At 48.7% G+C, this 12,433-nt stretch overlaps 2 protein-coding genes across 2 annotated transcripts; one reads left to right on the plus strand and one right to left on the minus strand.

The window, feature by feature from the left end:
- Nucleotides 1–180: 180 nt before the first annotated feature.
- Nucleotides 181–3,645, plus strand: LOC124665452 (UBP1-associated protein 2C-like). Its single transcript, XM_047202868.1, has 2 exons — nt 181–1,546; nt 3,280–3,645. Exon 1 carries the CDS (start codon nt 220–222, stop codon nt 1,543–1,545), a length of 1,326 nt encoding a protein of 441 aa, XP_047058824.1. The 5' UTR covers nt 181–219; the 3' UTR covers nt 1,546; nt 3,280–3,645.
- A 451-nt stretch (nt 3,646–4,096) lies between these two features.
- Nucleotides 4,097–6,346, minus strand: LOC124663531 (protein trichome birefringence-like 28). The gene is made up of 4 exons (XM_047201223.1): nt 5,642–6,346; nt 4,736–4,917; nt 4,512–4,667; nt 4,097–4,435 (listed from the first exon to the last, which is right to left on the minus strand). The coding sequence occupies exons 1-4, from the start codon at nt 6,344–6,346 to the stop codon at nt 4,102–4,104; spliced, it is 1,377 nt and encodes a 458-aa protein (XP_047057179.1). The 3' UTR covers nt 4,097–4,101.
- Nucleotides 6,347–12,433: the final 6,087 nt, after the last annotated feature.

Raw genomic sequence — 12,433 nt, forward strand, 5'->3', positions numbered from 1 at the left:
TTCGGACGATAAACGTGTCCGGCTCACGGACGTTTTCTTACAGTCCGGCTCAAGCACATCGAAGAAGAAATCCTGCGGCTCCAAGTCGATAAAAGGCCCTGATTGATCCCCAACCCACAAGTCGCATCGAACCCTGAATTTGCCCCCCCCCCACCCCACCCATCCCTCCGCCGCCAAGCCCTACCTAGGGTTTTGCCCCTCCCATCCCCTCCCCCATCCATGGATCCCTTCTCCAAGAAGCGCAAGCCAGACGAGAACGGCGCGGCCACCGCTTCCCCGGCCGCCGGGGCCGCCGCGCTCGGGCTCACCCGCGACGACGTCCTGCGCCTCCTCGAGCCGCTCTCCCGCGACCAGCTCGCCGACATCGCCGCCGCCGCCGCGCTCGCCTCGGGTGTCGCGCTCGACGCCGTGCGCGCCGCCGCCGACCGCGACCCGGCGCTCCGCAAGCTCTTCGTGCGGGGCCTCGGCTGGGAGACCAACTCGGACTCGCTCCGCGCCATCTTCTCCGCCTTCGGCGACCTCGAGGAGGCCGTCGTCATCAGCGACAAGACCACCGGCCGCTCCAAGGGCTACGGCTTCGTCACCTTCCGCCACGCCGACTCCGCCGTCCTCGCCCTCAAGGAGCCGTCCAAGAAGATCGACGGCCGCGTCACCGTCACCCAGCTCGCCGCCGCGGGCGCCGCCGGCGGGCCGTCCGGCGGGGCGGGCGGCGCGGGTGGCGCCCCTTCGGCGGACGTGTCCCTCCGCAAGATCTTCGTCGGGAACGTCCCCGCTGACATGCCGTCCGAGCGCCTCCTCGCGCACTTTGCTGCCTATGGCGAGATTGAGGAGGGCCCGCTTGGGTTCGACAAGACCACGGGCAAGTTCAGGGGCTTTGCCCTCTTTGTGTACAAGACACCCGAGGGCGCTCAGGCCTCGTTGGTGGACTCGGTCAAGGTGATTGAAGGGCACCAGCTCTTGTGCAAGCTCGCCATTGAGGGCAAGAAGGGGAAGCAGCAACCGCAGCAATCTGGGCCTGCTGGGCAACAACAGCAACAGCAGATGCTCCCTCAGGACATGCCGGGTCCTGGCCATGGGCTTGGTGGACCACAGATGGGTGGGCAGTATGGTGGCCCTGGGAGTGGCATGCCGCCATCATTCGGTGGATTTGGTGGCCCTGGCCTAGGTGGTGGTCACAATCCATATGGGAACTTGCCGTCCTCCATGGGCGGTGGCGGCGGAGGTGCTGGGATGGGGTCGATGGGAAACCAGATGCCTTCTGGGATGGGCTCTGCTGGTGCATTTGGCCCCGGGGGAATGGGCGGTGGTTCATTTGGAGGAGGATCTCAGTTCGGTGCTGCTGGGATGGGTCCTTATGGTGGTTTAGGCATGGGCGGGGCATCCTCACTCTACCGGATGCAACAGGGCTCAGGTGGACTGCCATCTGGATATGGCGAGGGTGGAAACTACCCTCTGCCAGGGTCTGGCTTCCGGGGTCAGGAGATGTCACCAGGACCAGGTGGCAGGGCTCCTCCAATGTACCCCAACGTGCCACCTTATTTCTAAGGTAATTTTACACCCCTTCCATAGTTGTTACTTGCTACCCCAACGTGAACTAGCATATTGTAGCAAAGTATTTTGTGGTTTGTCATAGATGCCTGTAGCTATTTTTTCATTGAATGCTACCGTGTTATGCCTGAACATGCGCTGCATCTGTTTGCAAATTGTGATTGTTGCATTTATCGTCACGCTGTGCTTTGTCTGTTTGTGAATGTGTGATGTATTTGAAATGTATGATTGCTTTCCTGGTTTAAGGTTGGAAAATCTATAGGATAACTTATGCTATGTTAGACCATCAAGTTGATCGGTGAGTATGGGGCATAGAATATGAAGGATGCTACTGATGTAATGCATAGCACCGAAATATCCCATACTCTTCCGGTTAGTTCTTTTTGAGAGGTTTGCCGATTATTTGATTAGTTTTGCTCTGTGTTTATCTGCTATGAGTTTATTCGTGGGAGGGCACTTGTACGTTCGTGGCATGATGATGATGTGCAGCATAGTAATATGATGGTGTGATGCTCCCTTCGCTCTTCTTTGGTATTTTCCATGTTCGTGTTCCAGTAGCCGAGTTTGCTTTTTCTTTGTTCTATTTGGCATGCCCTTGTGTAAAGTTGATAATTTGCTGCCTAGGTCATTGGTCTTGGATAATCAAGCTTCTGCGCTGTTGGTTTTTGGTTATGCTGACAGATCATGTGTATCTGTTTGGAATTGCCTTGATCTAAGTGCACTGGGTTGCAATTTTCAAAGGTGAATTGACCACTGTGTGAACAATATGGGCAGTCTTTCTTACCTACAGAGTACTGTAATGAGTTCATGCTGATGTATTTTGCTCTAAACACATACGTAACAAATTTATGACCCTGGTTTTCGATAAAACTGACACTATTTTGAAAATTATGTGCTGAAAGCTAACATTCACTTAAATATCATTGCTAACATGTCTTCCTGACAACTTCTATGTTGGATCAAAGCTTATGTTGGTTGTAATTTTTGGCTATAGCTCGTTAGCACATTTTGTAGAACCTCAGATTAGAGATTTCCACATTGCAGAACTGAGCATCTGCGATTGTATGATGGATTGTATTTATATGATGTTTGTTCAATTAGATTTTTCTCCAATGCTACTATTTCTTTTAGTTGTGTCATGCTTGTCTATTCTTTTTGTCCTATGTAGTACTTCTATACATCTGTACTACATAATGCATCTGTAAATCTTGGCTACTAAGTTTGCAAATCATGTGCTTATGCACAGAACATCTGGTATTTGAAGCTTTCTTTTCGTTTTTTTTATGGGTGACCCTGTCAATTCATGGGTGAATCATAAACATAACTATTCACATCCCCTCAATAACCTACTCTTCAATCAAGATTACTAAGTAAATGTTAGTTATGTTGTTTATTGCATTTGTCAAACACACATACTAGATTTACTGTAGATAAATACTCTTCACGTTCTTTTGTTGATTAATTTATTTCACATATTTTGCTCTATTGAGCTACTTTGTAATATTCTTACTCAAAATCTTGTCCAATTTTGTGGGTATGATCTTCAAAGCTTCCATAATTTACTGCATTTATGTCCTTGCATTTTGTAAGGATTAGGCCCCGTATTAGGAACTTGATGAATTAAGAAGTATATGTATTTCACCTCCTTTTCTTTGTATAATACCTGTATTTTGTCTGTATATTTTTTCTCTGATGAACTATTGATTGAATTCTAGTGAATGTGTGACTCAGGTTGTGACATCTCTTGGGAGCATATGCTTTGAATGGTTGTGCTGAATTCAGAAGTGTTGTCTGCTTACATGGATGTCTTGCATATTCTGGCTACCTCTGAACTGGAATTCAGTTTTGCTCTCAGTTTTCGCTGTTATGAGATAAATCAAGATAGATTAGTGTTTTCTATGAAATCTTTCGGTAGACATGTACTTTGTATGACTGCTTTGCAGTTTTCTGTCTATGGAGTTGTCTTTTAAAATTGTTGTGTTCTGTCTCATGATATCATGTATGGTGCGATAATTGTATGGAACTTTGCTTGGTAAACCGCGGAGTCTTCATATGTGTGAGTGATATCTGATTTTGGATGTCGGCTGGGTTGCTTTATGTGCTTGTGTTTTCGATCAGGTTCTACCTCATGTCTGTAAAGTTGCGCCTGTTCAGTTTCCTCATGAAGTTTTCGTGGTTGTTCTCTAGTCTGAACAGATGTTTATCACTCAAGAATCTGTGTTGAGAGTAGGCTACGTTGTTATTTGTCGCACAAGAATTTGTGTTCGTGTAATAGTACACAGTGAGGTATGTCACAAGTTTAGTGGTTGATTCACAGTTTTGTGTCTGATAGTTTGTCGCGCAGAAATTTTATTCTTACGTGCTGTTTGTAGCACAAGAACAGTGTTGATATTTACTCTGATTCCTCTAGTGAGACAGCTGGTGATGTTCTATTTGGTTGTTGCTTGGTTGATTTTAAGTGATTTTAGCCTTACTATTGGAATAGAGTATATCAGCTTAGACAGGCTGTGTATAGATGAATTAATATGTTCAGCAAGCTGCAAGAAGATCCTACTAGTGTACATTAGAGCCATGTCTTGTTAAAGAAGTAAGTAAAATTACATTCCATGTGTCAGGTAGCCCTGGTAGGCACCAGTGGCTGCAATCAGCGTATGTGATTGGCTGTTGTCGTTGCTCCGTTGATAGAGGCTTCCCATCCCTGTTGGTAGTGTACACTGACGGATGTGCATCAATTCGGAGCTCAGAGAGATGGGTGATGTTGAGATATGTAGCAGGCGTCTTCATGCTTTGTATGTTCCTCTCTACGATGGAAATCAGGCCTTTTGGGAACCATGGAATGATTGTTTTATTTGTGATGGGAGTTGTCTGATTGTAGCACCAATTAGCACTGTATTGTGAGCACATTTGTATGTTAGTTAGGTCGGCCGTAATGCATAATGTTGATTGTGCTGCAAGAAATGTACCTTTTGTGTTCAGGTGAGATACTTCTGAAGAAGACCTTGGTTTTGGTTGGGTCTATGTTGTGATCGACCCATCTGGCCCATGTTCTCAGTGCTCTGTTGAACGCCTCCTCTCCTTCCATCTCGACATGCACACCATTTCTTTCTAGATGGTCCCACCTGTAGTCAAATAATCAGCTCTCCACTGAAAGGATTTAACACATGATGAAATATGCATGGAGACTTACGCCCTAAGCTTGCCAGTGTGTGTCCACCAGTGGCCAGTATTGAAGATGATGACATCTGCGCCGACCACTTGTTTAAGCATGGTTGGGAGCTGGTCAAGCTTGAGTGCCTTGGTTTGATCTTGCTTGGTTTCAAGCTTCGCGAGGAATGGGCTCCAAAAGAATTCCACCGAGCAATTGTAATCCTGTATTTATTTTCAATTATGTTGTAAGGAGCTCAGAGATAATACTTCTCAACATAGTGGCAAACAATAAACTTAAGTATAATATAGAATGTTGAATAATGGGTTGTTTGTTTCCACTCCTTTTGCGTCAGCACCATTGTAATCAATGCACATCCATCTGTGTCTCGTGAAACAATTTGTGCATCTATGTTTATAGTGAGACAATGCACGTTGAAAAAGTGACGTGCTCCTGCACAGTTTTGATAGTCTGATAGTACAAAGAACATAATTACATTTGCACGCGAGGACCTAAGTGCCATGGGGTATTATTTTTGAGAGCTAAATGCTACATGGAGTATTATTTTTAACAGCTAAATGCTACATGGAGTAAGTTATAAGGAATGTGACAATCATGAACCTGCTAAATGCTACATGGAGTATTGTTTTTAACAGCTAAATGCTACATGGAGTAAGTTATAAGGAATGTGACAATCATGAACCTGCACGCTCTAATTCCGAACATTGCATTATCTAGATTTTCGTGGCCAGTGCCAAAATGGGGTGACCCATTATCAACGTTGTCGCTATGGAAAAGTTGATCAATGTCCGCAATTGACTGTGTTTCCGTAACGGGTAGAGATTAGCACTGTCTAAACGGCGATGAATGATAGTAATAATGATAGACTTAAGAGGCCCTTCGAGATGGGGACAGACTTAAGTGATTTGAAGGACAAAAAAGACATACCATGGCGCGGAAGATCCTGTACTCGGAGCTGACATCCTCGATGCGCGTCCGCGACCGGTCGGGCAGCGCCGTGTAGATGATGCAGGCGAGCGACTCCCACATGTTGCGGTTGAGCGAGTCGCCGACGAAGACGAGCCGCCTGTTCCGCAACTGCTCCAGCACCTCCGCGCCGCGGAACCTCGCGCTGCCGCACCCCCTCGGCTGCCACCGCCACTGCTCGTAGCCGGCGTCCGGGCGGCCGTTCCGCCGGCACGTCACCTGGTCGCTGAGGAACGGGCACTCCGCCGCCTGGTACAGCGGGTAGGCAGCCGGGTCGTGCACCCAGCTCCCGTCGAGCAGGTCGCACTCCCTCCCCTCTCCGTCGCCGTCCTCCCACGCCGGCGCGGGTGCCGGCGCACTGCCGAGTGCCATCTCCTCATCGCCCTCCTCCTCGCGGCCAAGATCGCCGTAGCCCGCGTCGGGTGCCGGCGCTTCCACGTCGTGATCATGGTAAGCTGCTGCTGCTGCAGCAGCGACATGATGAGGAGCAGGTGGTGGTGCGGTGCGGGCAAGCCGCTGCTGCTGCGCCCTGGAGAAGTGTTCCCAGAGCCGTGGCGGCGGGAAGAACGGGCGGGAGCCGAGGAGGAGGCCCGCCGAGAAGAGGCAGAGGCAGAGGAGGGAGCAGAGAGCCCCTCTCTGCGCCGAGGACGCCGCGATGGAATCCATTACGTACCTTAGCTGCGCGCGCTAGTTACTGGAGCGGCGTTCACGAGCTGGCTATGGCGAAAAAGTCACGGTACTTACTATAGGACACAGGTCAAGGTCAATGAAGCACCACGGTCAGCACCACGGACGAAGCGAGGAAGGCGTGGAGGTGGGTTTTGGTTGGGTCTTCGCTTGTCTTGGTGAGAAGGGGTTGGGGTTTTGGTCTGGCGCCGTTGATGCTGCTGTATTTTTGCGAGCTTCCTTGGTAATCTATCTACCCGACTCGATCGAGCCTTTTGGTGCTTTCTCCTCGTGTCACTCCATGTACTCATGTCTGTGGCAGGCGGGAGGATCGATGTGTACGGGAGAAGGTAATCAACCCAGAAGGAGGGGGTGATCCTGGGTGGATGGGGAGTGAGTGTGCCCATTGCTTGAAGCATCGGCAATGGCGTCTCCTACGTGGGGTCTTGGGCTCTTGGCCCCGTATGTTTGATTACCAAGGGGAGCTCGATCGAGTGGGCAGCATCATGCCGCCTTTGCAGGTTAAGCATGGTCGGTACAATGAGGACCTCGCAAACAGCCATCATTCCGGCCTCTCGATCCGACGAGTGACTGAGTGATTCACACATGCGGATTTGAACCTGAACGAAATTGCTTCACACACCACGCTTTCATGTCTGAATCTAAAAAATAAATAAAAAAACCACGCTTTCATCTCTGAATGTACGACTAGGGATTTGCTGCCCACTAGGCTATTTACTCAGCCTGCAGATGTTGATACAACAAGAAGCTGACATGAAGTTTTATCAGAAAATGCAAGAATATGAAGAGAAATTAAATGGGGGCCAGGGAACTAACAAAGCTCCACATGCTAATTCCTCTGAGGGGATGGAATCATATGGTGGTGGCGTGGTGCTATGGAGTCACAAAACAATGAAAGACAGGTAAAATGATCAAGATCTGGATGAGGAGCCTGAAACTCAGGTCGCAGACTCTCAAACTGATCAAGAAGAGGAAAGGCTGGCCAGGGAAGCTGCATTGATCAGGAGAAGCCTTGAGGATCAATGATGCTTCCATGCCAAATGCCAAAGGGAGTATATATGATGGAGAAAGCTGTGGAACAGACAAAGAAGAGGAATCTTGAAGTGCCTGACAAGTCTTATAACACTCTTTTAGATACTCTAAAAAATGAATTAGTGCTAGGAGGAACTAGACACTAAATGATATAGTAGAAGAGGGACATCGGTGTGAGAATTCCAGAAATTCATTCCCGATGGTTTAAAAAGTTAGTGTTTCTTTAGGAAGTATCTAAGAAACTGCGTAACATTTCTGTAATTAAATATCTGGAGCAGGCTAGGCATGATTTGCATGAAAGTAGTAGGAACATGAATGCTAAGAAAGTTAGGAATGAGAATTAACCTTGCCAACCACATGACATAAAAGATATTCAAGATCTCTTAACTGATAATGAATTACAGATGAGGATTTAGATTCTTTGGCTATTGTAGAATCGAGGCTCACCTCTTCTGGGGTTGTTTTGTGTGTTAGGTTTTGCTCTCCTCCAGCTTCCTCCTTATATAGGTCAACTTTTAGGAAGTGAGCTTAGCTCAGCTGGTTGGGGGAGTGATGTAAAAACCTAGTACATGAGTTTAAATCCTCATGGACGCGAATTTATGTTCCTACTTATACTTGACACTAGTGGAAAATAGGCCAATTGCCGCGGACCATAAGAGGCTTTTGTCCCGGCCGGCAACCCGGGAAAAGGGCGGCGGGACAAAAGGCCCACCCTTTTGTCCCGGCCCGGTTACCAGCCGGGACATAAAGTCCACCACGTGGCTACGATGCATGTGTTTGGGCTGGAGGACCTTATGTCCCGGCTGGTAACCACAACCGGGACAAAAGGTTTTTTCTTTTTGTTTTTGCATTTATCTTTTTTCATTTTCATTTTTTTATTTTTCTTCTTTTTTCTTTTTTTCTTCTTGGTTCTTTCCTGCCGTGTTCCCCGAATGTGGTTGTACCTTGTTGTAAATACTACCATACGATAATAATATAGCATTCCAATGTGAGAAATTTGAATATCTTTCAATCTTTAAACCACAAGTGGACAAATAATATATGTGTAAGGGTATATTGCCCCTATGTGTGGTTTTGGTAATTAATGACAACCCCTATGGACTAATGTTTTCATTGAGTTTATATGAAGGAATATTCCATAGGTTCTACTTGTATTCCATGTGTTGGATTCAAGTATGGATGCCATGAAGATAAAGATATACCTTGTGTATGGGCATCAAGATCATCGATTTGAAGATATATATGTGATATGATCAAGAAGAAGAAATGAAGATGGAGTTCCTATGTGGAACTCAATATTAGCCATGCTCTAGCTTATGTGATAAGTAATGGATGATCAAGATCTCGAGTGCTTGATTCCAAGTGAAGAATTCTTTATACACCTCAAGATAATATGATAGAGCATGAGAAGATACAAGGTTGACCAATGCAAAGAGTGAATAATAGATTCAAGTTTGGTCAACACATGAAGCATGAAGAATGTGCCACATAAAGTCATGTGGTATGGTAAGCCTTGTCAGTTATGCTTTATGAACTAACCCATCATATATGTGCACTTGTGTTGTCTATGTGGGTTAGGTATCTTTCCATGGGCATGCATCAAAAGTGAGATCTCATATAGTCCATGAGAGGATGACATCAAGTGGTGATCGTCATCAAGATATGCATCAATGGAGCTTTCCCATCATGGTGTATGGGGGAGCATTTGTGAGTCTTCACGAAGCAACAATGATCAAGTAAGACATTCCGGCTTGAGTGGAGCTCGAAGAGTTATCATCAAGATCAAGCGGGATGCGCAAGGCAAAGGTATGGCCTTGCTAGGTTTTCCTTTACCGGTCTCAAGGTGGATGTTGGGAGACCGGATTATAGGATAGATAGCCGCACTATCAAGAGGGGCTTTCGGTTGGGTAACTTGATCACATCGTCTTAGGGAGCTCAATCATTTGCATACTTTGCATATCCCTATTGCTTCTTGGTGTTTCTCTGTGAGAGGTTCTTGAACTTGTTGCTAGCTTTACAACAAGCCCAAGTTGTTATCACCAGATTTTGGCTAAATCAGGAGATGGGCCGTAGGTGAGATGGGCTTGAAGGTTAAACGCGTGGAGGATCTCTGAAGCAGCCTGACACGAAGAAGTTGGGCTAAATTGCCCATGTATCTGTATTATAGTAGATCGCATCTTAATTTAGAAGTTAGAGTTTTACCCGTGCACGGTTAGGTGCACGCCTGAATTAGAAAGTCCCTTGGACTATAAATATGTATCTAGGGTTTATGGAATAAACAACAACCAACGTTCAACACAAACCAATCTCGGCGCATCGCCAACTCCTTTGTCTCGAGGGTTTCTTCCGGTAAGCACCATGCTGCCTAGATCGCATCTTGCGATCTAGGCGACATAAGCTTATTACGTTGTTCATGCGTTGCTCGTGCTGAAGCCTTTTCATGGCGAGCAACGTAGTTATCTTAGATGTGTTAGGGTTAGTATTGTTCTTCGTATCATATGCTGTCGTAGTGCAACCCTTATACATCTAGCCGCCCTTACACCTATCTTAGGTGTAGGGGCGACACCCCGCTTGATCATTGTTTAGTAGATCCGATCCGTTACGGTTGCTCCTTGTTTCTTCAAGGATTAGTTTAATATCCGCAATAGTTAGGCCTTACAAAGGGTTGGAGGATCCAGGCGGCGTGTAGGGTGTAGTCTCGCTAACCCTAGACAGGATGTTCCGGGGATCAACCTCGTGTTGGTTTTTAGGCCCTGTCTAGGATCGGCTTACGATCACCGTACGCGAGCGCGAGGCCCAATCGTGAGTAGGATGATCCGATTATGCGGTGAAAACCCTAAATCGTCGTAGATCGCTTTAGCTTTATCTTGATCAAGCAGGACCACCATATATTCGTACACCTCGTACGAATCATGGGTGGATCGGCTCTTTGAGCCGATTCACGGGACAACCCGAGAGCCGATCGAGGCTCGTATTTAACGTTTACGTGTATGCCATGCAGGAAACTAAGCGAGGCATCATCCAACACCTTCCGACCGGGTATAGGTCAGGTGGCACGCCCTTGCGACAGCATCGGACGTGTGACCGAGAAGGCTTTGCGGGCCGTCGCTGCGAGGGACCGGGGCCGGCCGCAGCCCCGAGTTGTTCCCGGCTCTACGGTGTTGCCGGTCGCTGCCCGCCGGTGGGTTTCTGACCGCAACACATTCGGCACGCCCGGTGGGACCATCTTCGACATCCACCGCATCGCCATCTACATCCGAGATGGCGGAAAGCACTCCGGTCAAGTACGAGGATCCGACCGACGAGCTCAAGAAGAAGCATGACGAGATCAAAGCGAGTCCTCGAAGCCGACCTCATCGGCTCTTTCCACGGAACCCGCTCCCACGACATCGGGTGGAAGGGGTTCTCACCGAAGGCGCGCTCGATGGAGTGGACCTGTCCACCCCGTCGAAGAACGCACCGGGTCGGCTGCGTCAGGAGATCAACTTCATGGTGGCTCATTCGCTGCACCGCCACTCGAGAGCTTGGTGAACACTTTGGAGCGTGTCGCTCGCGCGTGATCCGAGAAATCATGAGCCATCAGTATTCTCCGTCGGGACCAGCTCTGGGGACTTACAAAGGAGAAATACCATTCCAGTCCCGTCCACCGCTGCCGTTCGCGTTGGCAGCACCAGAAGTGCCGAACTCATCGGCATACGTCGTCTACAAGATTGGTGGTGACCCTAGTGACTACCAATTCCTACCTGAGGCGCCCAAGGAGATCCCGCACGGATACACGTGCGCATACGTGCCGATGCTGCATGACTCGGGCACTCTCGAACCGAGCTGCAACGGCAGGGGTCTCGGAACAGCGAGGAGGAACGTCGGGAGCAGATCTTGAGAAGCAAACGTGGTTAGCTAAGTACGCCACTCCGACAAACCTCCGCGAGCTCAGCTCCTGCGGTTGGCTCAGAAGCTGGAAAAGCAAGCATGGCTGGCTAAGTATGCCACCCCGGCGAATCTTCGGGGTTCAACACCTTCAGCCATCACCGCGGATCAGATTTGTACAATTCGAAAGATCGGTTCGGCATGATGCCGAAAAGGAAGACATTCGGATATACCAAGCCGTACCCCAACGAGTACGAATTGATCCCGCTACCACCCAAATATCGGCTCCACGACTTTACAAAGTTTAGTGGATCAGATGGTTCCAGCCTCCATCGAGCATGTGAGCCGATATTTGGCACATCCGGGCACGATCTCAGCATCGGACGAGCTGCGTGTGAGGTTCTTTGCACGATCCCTCACAGGATCGGCTTTCGGGTGGTACACATCGCTGCCACCGAACTCAATCCGGACTTGGAAGCATTTGGAAGAGCAGTTCCATGAGCGGTATCACTCGGAGGCTTCCGAGGCTGGCATTGCCGATCTAGCACAAGTACGACGAAGCGCGGGGAAACAGTGTCGGAATACATCCCGGCGCTTCGAGACCGTGAGGAACCGATGCTATTCGGTTCACGTAAGCGAAAAAGAAGCGATCGAGTTGGCGGTGGTGGGTCTTTCATCATCGATCAAGGACGTGGCCTCCCAAGCGAGACTACCCTTCATTGGCGCACATGGTGCGAAGCCGTCGGCATATGAACAGCGCCACCCGGATGTTTACCGAGGACAAATTCAAGCGTGCGGTGGTCCTGGTTGAGGCAGACGAGGATGAAGGTGCTGCGGGAGATCAAGAGATAGCAGTGGCTGAATGGGCTCGGGCGGCAAGCCCCGTGTCCTGCAAGTGGGTTAAGCCACAAGACCCTCCAAAAGGGTTCGACTTCGACGTGACCAAGGCTGAACAGATTTTCGACCTCTTACTCACGGAGAAGCAGCTGAAGGTACCCGAAGGCCACAAGATCCCCACGGTGCAGGAGCTGAACGGAAAGCCATACTGCAAGTGGCATAACACGTTCACCCACACCACTAACGACTGCAGGGTGTGGCGTCAACAGATCCAAATGGCGATAGAAAAAGGGCGACTAATTTTCAACCAGTACGCCATGAAGGTCGACA

This window comes from Lolium rigidum, chromosome 6 (genome assembly GCF_022539505.1).
Source record: "Lolium rigidum isolate FL_2022 chromosome 6, APGP_CSIRO_Lrig_0.1, whole genome shotgun sequence".
Taxonomy (NCBI): Eukaryota; Viridiplantae; Streptophyta; class Magnoliopsida; order Poales; family Poaceae; genus Lolium; species Lolium rigidum.

Excerpts from the sequence above, each read along its gene's own strand:
- LOC124665452 (XM_047202868.1), top strand. The coding sequence starts at position 220 with ATGGATCCCTTCTCCAAGAAGCGCAAGCCAGACGAGAACGGCGCGGCC.
- LOC124663531 (XM_047201223.1), bottom strand. The coding sequence starts at position 6,346 with ATGGATTCCATCGCGGCGTCCTCGGCGCAGAGAGGGGCTCTCTGCTCC. Across the intron at positions 4,918-5,641 it reads ACAGGATCTTCCGCGCCATG|GATTACAATTGCTCGGTGGA; the intron begins GTATGTCTTTTT and ends AAATAAATACAG. Across the intron at positions 4,668-4,735 it reads CACACTGGCAAGCTTAGGGC|GTGGGACCATCTAGAAAGAA; the intron begins GTAAGTCTCCAT and ends ATTTGACTACAG.